This window comes from Ambystoma mexicanum, chromosome 11 (genome assembly GCF_040938575.1).
Source record: "Ambystoma mexicanum isolate Mex_15411 chromosome 11, UKY_AmexF1_1, whole genome shotgun sequence".
Classification (NCBI taxonomy): Eukaryota; Metazoa; Chordata; class Amphibia; order Caudata; family Ambystomatidae; genus Ambystoma; species Ambystoma mexicanum.
Genome location: NC_090934.1, coordinates 977,168,325 through 977,181,551, shown reverse-complemented (window position 1 = coordinate 977,181,551; position 13,227 = coordinate 977,168,325). Strand labels below are relative to the sequence as shown.

The 13,227-nt window shown below is 46.1% G+C and overlaps 1 protein-coding gene across 1 annotated transcript in view; it reads right to left on the bottom strand.

The window, feature by feature from the left end:
* Positions 1 to 13,227, bottom strand: part of PTDSS2 (phosphatidylserine synthase 2) — a 1,317,303-nt gene that overhangs the window by 1,085,845 nt on the left and 218,231 nt on the right. The window contains exon 4 of the mRNA XM_069624133.1: positions 1,483 to 1,550. Coding sequence (XP_069480234.1) covers positions 1,483 to 1,550 — 68 coding nt within the window. The remainder of the gene's footprint in view (positions 1 to 1,482; positions 1,551 to 13,227) is intronic.

Sequence of the window (13,227 nt, the reverse complement as noted above, 5' to 3'; positions counted from 1 at the left end):
CTAAAAATTATAAGGACTGAATGGATTTGATGGCTAAGGAGGATAAGCATCCCATTGGAGGAGGGTAGGGATACCAATAAGGAGGAGCGGAAATAGGACAACAAATAGGTTGTTGAGAGATATGGATGGCAGAGTCAAAGAGCTAGAGCATGGAGTGATGCAGGCAAGACCACAGATTGAGGACAAGTTTGGCATTAGGTAGCATAGGGTCATCTAGTTAAGAATGACAGAGGCTGCTGGTTCAGAGGTAAGGGTCGAGGGCACTGTGGAACAATCTGGGTAACATCAGGAAAGAGGGGTAGCAACGTCTATGGGATGAGGTGTATGTATATGGTGAAGAGGAGTGGGTCCAGGACTGACTCTTGTAGCACACCCAATGGAAGAGAGATCAGAGGCAACCCAGTCAAGTACAGGATCCCTAAAGCCAAGTCCACTGCTGTCCCGTTAACATGCCGGGCTGACCTGAAAGCGAAATCACTTACTGCCAAGATTTCCTCTCCTGGATGAACTCTTCAAAGTTATGAGGTGCTGGCTGTCGAAGACTTCTACCCACCGTTGTAGAAGACACCCGAGTGCACTGAAAGGGGGGGGTCAAAGTAGAAGCAAGCATCCCAGAGGTGGTCCCGGCCCAGGCACTCAAGGCAGAGCATGGGAGAATTGAATGCTGCATTAGTGACACCCTTTTTGATCTGCCATAGGTGGGTGGAAAACTGACCTCAAAGCCCAGAACAAGAGGATGGGGAATTTAGAAAAAGCAGACAAAAATAATAGAGTGGGGGAGGGGAGATAACAGGCCTGTGGTGCCATGCCAGTCTAGTCCAGACATTGCAGCGAAAAGGACTGAGGGCACAAGCCTGGGGCAGGACATGGGAGGCGGGGCCAAGATCATGAATGCACCTGGCTTTATGGAAAAACAGACAATCATTTTTATTTACTGCAAAATATGCTCTGGTCCCGTACCTTGGGACGCAATTTCCCAAAAGAATGGAGGGGACGTAGACGTAAAATGACTTCATCACTCGAACATGTGGGATGAACCCATATGTGACGACCAGAGTATTTTCATGCACATACATTTCTGCCAGTGAGAAGGGTTCTTACCAAAGTTGGACTGTGCCTTTCATCATAACTGCTCCACAGCTGGTGTAGTTACAAAAGGTAAATCTACACATGGCTATTTAAAGTACTAATATTATCATTGGTAAATTAACCGGCTAACTGGCTGCACTAGTTATATAACATTACAAGCATTCAGTGCTAGGAATTGAGATACGGTCTTGCTTATTAAGTGCATTTGACATTGATGTTCATGTACTTTAGATAAAACTCCTCAATGAGAAAAAAGTATACATTTAATTTATTGTGGGGTAGAAGATATGGGGAACAAAGTCAAATGAGGACACCACGGTTCAGGATTGAACAAAAATGAAATCTTTAAATGCATATTTGAATCCCCCTTTATGTTAATTGAGCATGCCTTACCTGAAATAGAATGAAGATGAGAAACAGCTCATAAACCACACTGACACACAGCCAAAACCTCCAATAAGCTAAAAGACAAGAAACATAGTTAATATAATAAATATGAATGCTAAATATTTACCAGTAGCACCATTTCTCCTGTAAAAGTATCATTTTTAGATTAATATGCGGTTCAAAATAGCTACACACAACAGTTGAAGAAACCTGAACAATATAATAGGTACTGGTTGAAGAATGACAGTGAGAAAGGTCTGAAATGCACTAATCTGAAACAATCTTGGAATTTCGTTTTTGCAGCAAAAACCTTATTGAAATAAATCATATCCTGACTGATGTAGTGAACCAGAAGAAGACATCAGATTCAAAAAGGACTTTTCAAGTGTGTTTATTAAACTAAAAGAAAAATGCCTAAGGTTTAAGTTACTTACCTGTAACTGTTCTCCAGAATGGGTCTGGCATGGATTCACATGCTCATGAATATTCCCTGTCGTGAAGCTGGGAATCATCAGTAAAAGAATAAACGGTTTCACTTTCACTTAAAAACTGTATTTCGAATGGATTGTGTCCTCCCACGTATGCCTCATCTTATGATAATATAGCTCTCCAGCTTTGCTGCTTCAGAAATTAGTTTCGACAGAGGGGAGCTGTATGCTACTACGCCTGGTCTTCATTGTTTTCTTGGAGAAACCGAGGCATATCTCTCACTCTACTTCCTTGTGGTCGGGGTGCAGGCAGTAGAGGCATTGCAGGTGCTTGTCCTTCACAAACATTCTCTAGCCTGCATTTGGTAATCGCTATCTGGCAATACCATTGTGGAAAAACAAAAAATCGAACAAGAGCACTATGCTTCTGTCTCATGCTTTGTTTATCCCAGGTTTCGGTAACATCTCAGGATATTATTCTCAGCTCCAAATAAAAATTAATGTCAGTTCAACAAATAAGACTCTTAAACTCCCCCTTTCACTGCCATAGAAAAATTGTAGGTCTCAATACAAATCCAAAGTCTTATATCTTTTTAACAAAGGGATTTTTCCTTCATCCCTTTTCCACCCATTTGGTTGCTCTCCTCTTGACTTTTGTTTTGCTTGTTTACCAGGTTCGCTTTTCCTTGGATAATATACAATGTGGATTTTTTTAATACGGTTCTCCTGACCTCCAATTCTCTAGCTTAGGTGATCTCTATGGCCGTGGCCAATATTTAGGACTCTGGTTTCTAGAGCTCCCCATAACCCGTTCTTGCTTCCTGCTATCTTCCTTCCACGCATCTCCCTCTGCTCTGGACAGCCCTGGTACCTCAGTTACTGTTGGGTCTGTTCCAGCGAGATAGAGTCTCAGTATGGTGATTTTCATTTGTTCTCTCCGGCTTCTCCAGTATGTCAGCACATGCTTTCGGGATTGTGCGTGCATCGGAAGTCTCCTTCAGTGTATTCAGAGCAGAAGATTTGTTCCTCCATGTAACCCTGGTTTCGGCATTGTTCTGCAGGTCCCAGACCCCACCACAGCTGCAGCGTGGACACGCCAACGGGAGAGAATACTTTCGTCCCTGTCTCGGTCGTGGCAGACTTGCCACTCTTGGTGCCCGCCTTAGTGTCCTTCCTTGCTCCCTCTTCCACCCTACCACCACTGGTTCCAAGATGCAGAGCAGCTCAGCCCCTCTAGGACATTCTCCCATCAGAGGCTCGCCTCTGTAGAGGATTCTCCTCCATTCAAGATTTCCCAGTCTCCATTTCTGACGCTGGTTTCGAAAGGGGTATGCCATGCCTCTTTCACTGTTGAGTAAAAGAGGAATCCAGCATTACCTGAAGCCAAATAGGTTGAAGCAATGTCACTATTTCTTGGCTTCAAAACAGATATATGTTGGGAGGGACTCTCAGTTATGCCAGAGTATGGCTGTGGGTCCGCCTGACTTCGAGAGCCCAACACCCTCCCTAGAAAAAAAAGAGGGCTCAGCCAATAGCAAGTGCAAACTGCGGTTTATTGCAAATAAAACCAACAGGGATCAATACAAGAAAACAGGAATTCTCCTGTTATATCTCAGCTTTCCACAGCGTGCGGCATTGCTTTGTACGACTCTTGGGCCCTTCCTCGAAAAACCTATCACAAGGGTTTGGGTACCAAGATTACTATTACCTATAGGAGGACCCTATAGGTGTTATTCTAGTGGTCCTCGCATGTCAGGTGGCTGGCCTGTCCCATCCACAAAAGCTATCTATTACATTGTTGCAGAGTAGTGGGTTTAGCATTGGTTCATGCCCCTTGAGATCCACCCCTGGGTTTCTAAGCTGTGATTGGCTAGAGCTGATCTCCCCAGGCCGGGGACTCGATAGAGTTCTCAGCTCGCTATGCACCTCTTCAAGATAATGTAAACTATTATGTGTCTGTATTTTAACTTGTGTGTACCACCTTTGCCTATGAGAATGTGCTCCTTACGTCGCAACACTTGCTGAAGTCTGCGTCTGGCTTGCTGGGATCGGCTCCCCTTTCCCACCACGGATGACTGTCCATTGTCTCATTTGGCTGTACCACATGTTTAGAGACCACAAATTAGAGCTCTTCAGCTCATATTTATGAGGATTTATTCAGTTTCTCTGCAGCTAGTCCCCTTGTCGTCTGACATTGGAATTTATCCTTGTATCTCCGACCTTGGCTGTGATCCGGTCTTGCTCTCTGTGCAGCCTGAATCTGCTTTGACTCATCTCATGCTCAGTGGCTTGAGGCCTGCTGTAATTTTCCTAACCTTTATAATGCAGATTCTACATTGTCCATGTTACGCTAGGATCCCTATCGGAAAGTGATATGTGGTTCTATCAGGCTCCAAATATAATGCTATATGTCCCCTCAATCATTGTTCTAAGCATCTGCAAGCTTGCTCAGGATCTCTTGTGCCATGGTCCTGCGTTAAAGCATTTGGCTAATGAAAAAATAATAAAAGTAATGACTGTATGTATATGTATCTCTCCTCTAGTTATAGAACTGTGTACTCATATTCTTTATGTTTGCAAGCGTATGTTTGTGTGATGCAGTGCAGGACTGCAAGTGTGCTTCATGTCTAAAGATGCGTGTCGTGGTGTCACTAATGATGTCAGAACCACAGCTTCTTAGTGCTTCGTCGAGGCTGTCCATATAGGTTTCTCGGTCCACAATCTCCGGTTCTTCTCCTTCACATGTGAATACTTGCATTGTATTTGGTCTGTATGGCTGGTTGAGGGGATACCTTTCAGTGTACTTGTCAATCATTGGTGCACTCAGGATTTACCCAAAATAAGATGGGTGGCTGCAAGCATTTCTGGCTCTTCGAAGTGACATGAATCTGGGGGTGATGAGGGGCATCCTTGGGGCCCTCTCTTCAAGTAACATCAGTCTTTTCAATTCCCATATATGCAGACCGTGTGTTCTTGAAAGGGAATGGGAGTCCTTGTCCCCTAGAGGGGGAGTCACTGAGTGAGGTCCCGCTTTCCCAGACCCCTATAAAGGGTCTTCCTTATCGGGCCCACCTCCCTAGCCTCAAAGGAGGAAGCTCCCCTCTTGGGTGAAGGGACAAATAGCTCAGATTCATCACACTGAATGGACTAGGTTCCCATGTCAGTATAAAGCTAAAGATGCAGAACACTATTGTCACAAGGATGCACAAGACTATTTTAAAACAGAACAGCTAGAAATAAAGACCTGTAGAATGAAGAGAACCAAATAATAAACTTGTGCACAAAGAAGTTTTTGAGAGGAACTAGCAAGGAAAAACAATTGGCCGGTACAAGGAATCTGCCAAATCATGCTATAGGTCCTGTGACGAATTGCAAGTTACAGTAATTTCTCCCCAGTGGGGAACCGTTCCGTGTGAGGCTAGGGAGGTGATCTGCTACCCAATATCGCCCTAGGGGTAAAGGAAAGCAGGACCTCACCGGGAGAGACACCCCCCCCCATCCCCACAAGAGAGAAAAAGACTCCTGTTCAGATTCCCAACTGATTCTGCAACTCTAACAGTCTCAATCCTTTTGAAAGAATAAAGGAAGAATACATGTATATCTTTTATTGTGATACTTCGGGTAAAGAGCAGTACCTGACGGGTGCAGAGATGAAGAAACCCCATTAAGTTATAATGAATACAGCTTAAAAACAGAAGACGACCCTCCATTAGAGACTCAGGAAGCCCAGGAGCCGCTTCATAAAAGTGTGTGGAGTGGAAGAACGTCAGACACGCCAGAGAGTTTCAAACCAGCTACTGGAAGAGGAACGCTGGTACACACAGGAAAATACTGTCTCCCAAACAGAGGGTTAATTACAGATTGATTGATATTTTATTTCTATCGCGCTCGCACACAAGTGTTTCAGAGCGCGACAAGGCGAACAGGAGGGGAACAGCGGAGAACAAAACAGCAATCTTACTAGGCCCAGTGACATTGAGAACGTGCAAGTGCATGGGAGAGGGGGGGAGGGGAAAAGTGCATGGAAGGGGAGAGAGGTGGAAAGTGCGAAGCAGAGGAGAAACAGATAAATAACAATAAATAAATAATAAAGGCAACAAACAGTGGTAATGCAGCCAGCAATTTGCAAGTGCTAGGTTTAAGGCAGTAGACAGGGTAGGTCTGATAAGTGCAGGAAGAAAAAGGGGGGGCTGTATGGGTACAGATACAGACCCCAGTGCAAGGGGTGGCTCGGAGGCAGTGCGGGAGGGTGGCAGGATGAGCAGGTACATGGGCCCAAAAGACAGGGTGGCCAGGTGCATGGTGCCAAGAGAGAACAGATCAGCAGGGGAGAGGGGTAGCGAAGGCAGAAGAAAAGAGGAAGGTCTTGAGGTGCTTCCGGAACCGGAGATGGTTCTCCTCAAGTTTTAGAGTGGCAGGGAGGCTGTTCAAGAGGGAGGCCCCAGCCGAAGACAGATCTACCCCCAGCTCCTTTCTTAGAAAAAAAGACCGACCCTGAAGGAGTTGGAGGTCGAGGAGCGAAGAGCTCGAGAGGGGAGGTATTTATGGAGGGATAGCTGAAGGTATTTTGGACCCAGGCCCCAGAAAGCCTTGTGGACAATGCAGAGTGTTTTGAATTCAATCCTTGCATCCACTGGGAGCCAGTGGAGAGATTTCAGAGCTGGAGAGATACAATCCCAGGGCTGGAGGCCAAGGACAAGTCTCGCAGTCCTGTTCTGGATTAGTTGCAGAGGGCGAAGAGTAGAGGCAGGTAGATTTAGAAAGAGGCCTTTACAATAGTCCAAGCTAGAGAGAACCAGAGCTTCGGATACCATGAGCTACTGGGGGAAGGAGAGGAAAGGCAGAGTACCGCTGAGGAGGTGCAATCGGAAAATTGACTTTTTAGAGACCTCAGAGATGTGGGCGGAGAAGGAAAGGGTGGAGTCAAAAATGACCCCAAGGTTCTTAGCCTCGCAGGTGGGGGTAGGAGGAGGGCCAAGGGAGGCAGGCCAGAGAGTGAGGGGAAAGGATGGTGAAGGTGTGCCGATGAGGAGGATCTCCGTCTTGCTGGCATTCAGACAAAGATCATTGGCAGCACACCAATCTTGAATGGCAGTTAGGCAATCGGAGATGAGAGAGGGAGAGGAGGTGGCAGAGGGCAGCCTGAAAATGAGTTGAGTGTAGTCAGCGTGGCACTGGAAATGTGAGCGGAAAATGGCAATGCAGTGGGCGAGAGTTGCCAGGTATTGGTTGAAAAGCCAGGGCGAGAGGTTAGACCCTTGGGGAACACCACAGGTAGAGAGGAAGATAGATGAAAGGAAGGACCCAAGTTGGACCTGGGAGAGTCAATCTGAGAGGAAAGAGGTCAGCCAGGCTAGAGCCTGATCAGTAATACCCAGGTTTTCACGGAGACGGTTGAGCATGATGGTATGGTTGACCGTTGTTAGGGAGAATTCTCTCTTTAGGCTGAATTTCCTAACCTAGTGAGTCCCCCAGCAGCTTTGCTGGATTTCAGAAGTTTGTTTTTCTCTCCTGCCAAGAGTGAGACTCTTTTTCTCTCACTCTTGGACATGATTTATGGTGTTCCTTTGACTGTTAATGTGTTTTATGGGCTATGGGGTCCTTTACTCCAATAGGTCTCATGTGTTTTTACTATGTGTGTTACACAGCACCCTCCATGCAGTAACACAGGGGTGTCATAGTGACACCCCACCATAGACTCCATACCCTGTGACTGACTACTGTCTCCCAGGGCATGTAAAGTCACCATTGGCTTTACTAGTCCCAAATCATGAACAGAAACCAGTACAAACCATCATATTGTGGGCATACTGGTCGGGGCAATTCGATTGTCCCCGGGGTCTGTAAATCGAGGGGGCACGTCTCCGCCCACTCCTGATCAAGTTTTGGCAGGTGGCAGTGGAAACTACTTTTTATATTCGACCGCGAATATATCCCTATGGGATTTTCCCATTGTTCAAGGCTACCAACTTTAATTATTTAATTCTCATAGCCTCGAACATACCGCCGGTTTATTTATTTAATATTAATTCGCCGGTTGGTATTTTTTGCCAGGACTCGATTCTAAAATGGTGTTTGTGTTCTCTTCTGTGACTCCAACCCAAGTCGAGCCCTTTGTTCCACTTTTTGGCGGGCTTCTCCACAGAAGCCCTCCAAAGTGGTGCCACTCTGTCTGGGGTACTTAGGAGGGGTGGAGGGGGATTTAAGCACCCTGGACTGAGTTGCCTAGGCAACTCAAGTCACACTCTGTCCTGATTGGCCCAAGTGGTGAGCCGGCTGGCTCACCACTTAGCATGTTTGAGTGACAGCTAGGCTGAGTGAATGGGGGTTTTCTGCATAAAAGCAGGGCTTTGGGGACTGGAACTTCAGAAGTCGCCACAGGACCTAAGAATCCGACGAGGGAGAAGCTGAGCCGACCTACCACGACGACACCACCGGTGGAGCCCTGCGGAACAGACTCACCACTTCCCGACGACAGAGAAGATCTCCCGGCTGGAGAGGCTTCTTCCCCTGACTGGTGGGCACAACCAGTTTACCTTCTTTTTCCTCGCATCCCAGGACGTCTTGTGGTCGAATTGCCTGTGCCAAGCACCCTGGCAACCGGACAGCCACTTACCAGTGGACCGTGAACTAAAGGACTGCTCCTTTTACCTGAGAACTCCGCGGCTCTTTTCTTCCATGGCAGTGCAACGGACTCCTGTCTTCCTCCCCGACGAGATCCTCTTTTCCCACGGACGAAGCACTGACTTGCATCCGCTGCCAGGAACAACTGCCCCCGCTGGAGTATTCTCACCACTTTAAGGTACCGTGTCCGCCAGGCCTCCCTTTCTAAAGATTGCTACAAGGTAATAATAATCCCTTAACCCTCTGGACTGGGCTGGCCGCCTTGACCATCTAACTGGTCCCTTTCTTTGGTCCAACTCTTTCTGAACCTTTTCAAGACTTTTGTGCACTTCAACCGTGTGACCTTGGACACATTTCGTTCTGATCCTCTTAAAGTGGATCCGGCCTTCTGAACTCTTCGCGGTTTTCATTTGCCTTCCTCTCTTGTTGTGTTCTTGTGAAAGTGTTGGGATCTGTTTCAAATTATACTCTGCTTTTCTCTGCCTTTTTAAAACGAATTATTAGAGTGCCATCTGCGTTAAGCGCTCACCGCTGTCTGAAAATAAGTGGGGCTTTACTTAAGACTTGTCTAATATTCTTTTAAGGGAGTGTATATCTTTTAGTGACCGTGTTTTTGAACTGCTTAACATTAGTGCCTGTGTGTTTTACTAGATGTGGTTTTAAATAAATAATTATATCTCTTTTACACCAAGCTCTGGTCAGTATTTACTTGTTCTACTGTGTTCTTTTGACCTATTGTGAATACTCTTTATGCTGCCTAACTCTTCTTGAGGGAAGTCTGACTGCTCAGCCACAGCTACCAAGTGAATCTGTGTGGTACAAACTGCTACCAAGTGGGTTTACTGCCAAACACCAGTAGTCTTAAATCTTTTGCAGTGGTCCCAGAGGGAACTGCACAGGTTTCTGCCTAACAACCGTGTCGAAGGCAGAAGAGAGATCGAGGAGGATGAGGACAGAGGGAATGTTAGAGTCAAGGTTGGAGAGCAGATCTTCACGGATGTTCAGGAGAGCAGTTTCCGTGCTTCTGGCAGCTCTCAAGCCAGACTGGTGGTCATGGAGACAGCCAACAGAATTGGAATGAAGGTTAAGCTGAGAGATGGCCAACTTTTCCAGGAGTTTTCCAAGAAAGGGAGTAATGGAAACTGGGCGACAGTTAGCTGGACAAGAAGGATCAGCTGTGGGTTTCCTGAGAAGAGGATGCACAAAGGAGTGCTTCAGAGGGGAGGGGAAGGATCCAGAGGCAAAGGAGTGGTTGCAAAAATCAGCAAGGGCCGGAGCAAGGGTGTCAATGTGGTCCTTGATGGTTTTAGAGCAACAGGGATGAACCTGTTTTGAAGAGGCTTTCATAGGTCGGACTTATCTAGCAACCTCGTCAGGGGTGAAAAGAGGAAAGGACGAGAAGGATGGTGGGAGGGTGGCTAAAGGAGGGTCAGCAAGCACAGAGGAGAGGAATGGGAGGTGCTGTAGTCAGGAAGAAGGTAGACTGAAACCTGCAAACTTGGTAGTAGTCCCAGTATTTCCCAGGAGGGAAATTTGAGAAAGGAGCAGTGGCACAGCTGGAAAGAGGGAGAGCATCCTCAAATGCAAAACTGCTCATGAGGAGTCACTTTGGCACGTGCTGTAGGAAGAAGTGAGAACCCGATCCATCCAGACAATGGTGAAAGCACCCGAGAAGGACGACACTGACCTGGTGACGCAGCACCATTGCAGAGAAGGTAAAGGGAAGAGGCAGAGACCCAGGGAGAGTGGTGTTTATATCACATGTAAAGAGACATTAATGTATATGAGAAACCCAAATCTAACGACCGTGAAGATCAGCATACTCATCCCAGTGATAGGACCAGACTTGTGAGCATCATACTCGTTCCTGTGAGAGGACTAAATCAAGAGAGTGAGACATCACTGGTATCATCATAATCGTCCCAGGGTGAAGGTTGATAAACAAGAGTGAAAATCACCACTGGGTTCATCATACTCCTCCCAATGAGAAGGCTAATGACCAAGAGGGTGAGAAAGCCAATAATCAAGACAGTGAAAATCAATACAGGATTTACCATTGTTTCCCTTGGGTGAAATGTGAGTGATCAAAAGAGTGAGAGTCAACTACAAAAAGAGAAACTTACCTATGTCTAAGAAAGACCAAGAGAGTCAGAGAGAAAGATGAGGAACATTGATAAAATTGATCTTTCAACACCAGTGGAAGCCTGGTGTGGCGGATAGACCCCTCTGAGAATTCTACCATAACAATGGCTATGCTACTCACTTTAGTGGGCCAAGAGAATAACCTTATATCATCAGATCTGGGCCCCACTCAACAAGATATCACGGGTCTATTACACCAATTCCCTGATGTCTTTTGTAACCAAACGGGGAGAGTTAAGAACTTTGTACAGACCGTTTGAACAGCCCCAGGGAAGGTAGAGAACCTTAACTCGATTGCATCCCCGAGTCCATTAAGGAAATAATCGGTCAGGAAGTGGAAAACATGCTCAAAGCTTATATTATTGAGCCTTTGGGAGAGTCCATGGTCTTCGCCAATAGTCTTGGTAGCAAAACCTGATCAATCCTGGAGGTTCTGTATCAATTTTTCAGAATGTGAATTCCATCTCACAGTTTGCCAATCATCAGATGCCCCAAACTGATAATTTACTTGACAAATTCTGCAGTGCGAAATTCCTCTCCAAGATTGATCTCACTAATGGCTATAGGCAAGTCCTTCTCAACCCATCCAATAGAGAGAAACCAGCATTTTCCATCCTCAGGAATGATTTTAATTTCCTGTATTACCCTTTGGACTACATGGAGCCCCGGTAACCTTCCAACGCCTGGTGGATCGAGTGTTGCAACCCTTCTTCCATTTTTGTGGTGCATACCTTAACGATATTGTAATCCATAGTAGAACCTGCGAAGAACGTTTTTTTTCACTTATATGAAATCGTCAGGGTATTGAGGAAGAAATGTCAGCTAGCCCAACCTACAGTCAGATACTTAGGACTTTTGTGTGCAATTGACTGGCTCAGCCCCAAGTAGGAAAAGTAAAAGCATTAAAACTCACACACACACACTCCCAAGACCAAAAGGGAGCTCAGGGTGTTCTTATGACTAACGGCATACTATAGGTGCTTCATCGCTTACTATTCTACGATTACTGCCCAAAACCGCAAAGCCCCAAAAATTGGCTTGGGACAATCAGGATCGGGATAGCTTTCACAGATAAAAGAACACCTTATGCTACAAGCCAGCATTACAAGTGCCCAACTTTAATCAGGAGTTCATACCCCAAACTGATGCATCAAAAGTTGGCATTGGAGCTATCCTGTCCCAAGAGTACGAGGGTATTGAGCACATTGTCCTGTACATGAGCAGAAAGCTTTTCCAAAGGGAGCAGAACCAATGCGACTATGGAGTTAGAAGCTTTAGCCATTAAGTGGGCGATGACAACTTAAATATTACCTCATAGGATGAAAATTCAGATTGGTCACAGACCATTCCCCACTTACATGGCTAAGTCTGAGAAAAGACTAACGCTAGAATAATGCACTGGTTTTTAGATATCCAGCTCTATTGCTTTGTAGAACAGCATAAAAAGGGGAAAGGAGCAAGGAAACTTTGATTTTCTTAGCATATTCCCTGTCAACAGAGCAGGGTAATTTAAACCTCCAAAGGAAGGGTATGTGATTAATTGTGGTATTCAGTCACTTCTCCCCAGGGGGAAGACATTCCTTGTGAGGCTAGGGAGGCGAGCCCACTACGCAATACACTCCCTAGAATTAGAGGCAAGCGTGACATCACCGCGGGAGAATCCCTTTACTGAATAAGGACTCCTGTTCCGATGAGTAACTCCCTTCACAACCCCTTCAGCAACTCTAACAGAGTCAATCCTATTGAGAGAAAACAGGAAGAATCCCTGTATATCCTGCGAGGAGCCAGGAATAAGACGCGGAGACAGAGGAGACATGTTTTTCGCTACAAACATTTATTAAAACAAATGGGTGCTGGAAAATAAAGTTACTCACCGTAGGGACTACCTTACTCCGAGTCCATAGTCCCCTTTCCTCCATACTTGTGGGACATTCAGGTTTAGTCCTTTTATATTTTTACGTGGGGCACTGTACGCGGCCGTGACCCTGCCCTCCAGAGCTCCGCCGCGCATCGCCCTTCAGTCCTTTTCTATCGTCAGGTCTGAGACCATTCAAGCAATAATAGAGGATACTTTTTAGAGTGGACGGGGGACTATGGGCTGGGAGTGAGGTAGTCACTACAGTGAGTAAATTATAAATTACTCACCGTAGTGACTAACCTACTATTTAGTCCATAGTCCACTTTCCTCCATACTGCATGGGTGTCCCTTCCAACGGACGTGAGACGGAACCTTTTTCACCAGAAAAAAAACCTTCTTCCCCTTTAAATTCAGTGGTGCGCAGGGGTGTGGCCAAGGGAGCATGCGCTGCCCTGACTCCGGCCTACGGTGCCATACATCAGTCCCCATTGACGCGTCGACAATAGAGTTAACATTGCCTGATGACACTAGTATTATTATGGGGGAGGCTGGTGGGACGTATGGAGGAAAGGGGACTACAGACTAAGAGTATGTTAGTCACTACAGTGAGTAACTTATAATTACTCTTACGTCCCGTCCCCTCCCCTCTCCTCCATATTGCATGGGCGATTACAACTAAATGAAGCCCCAGGGGGAGAG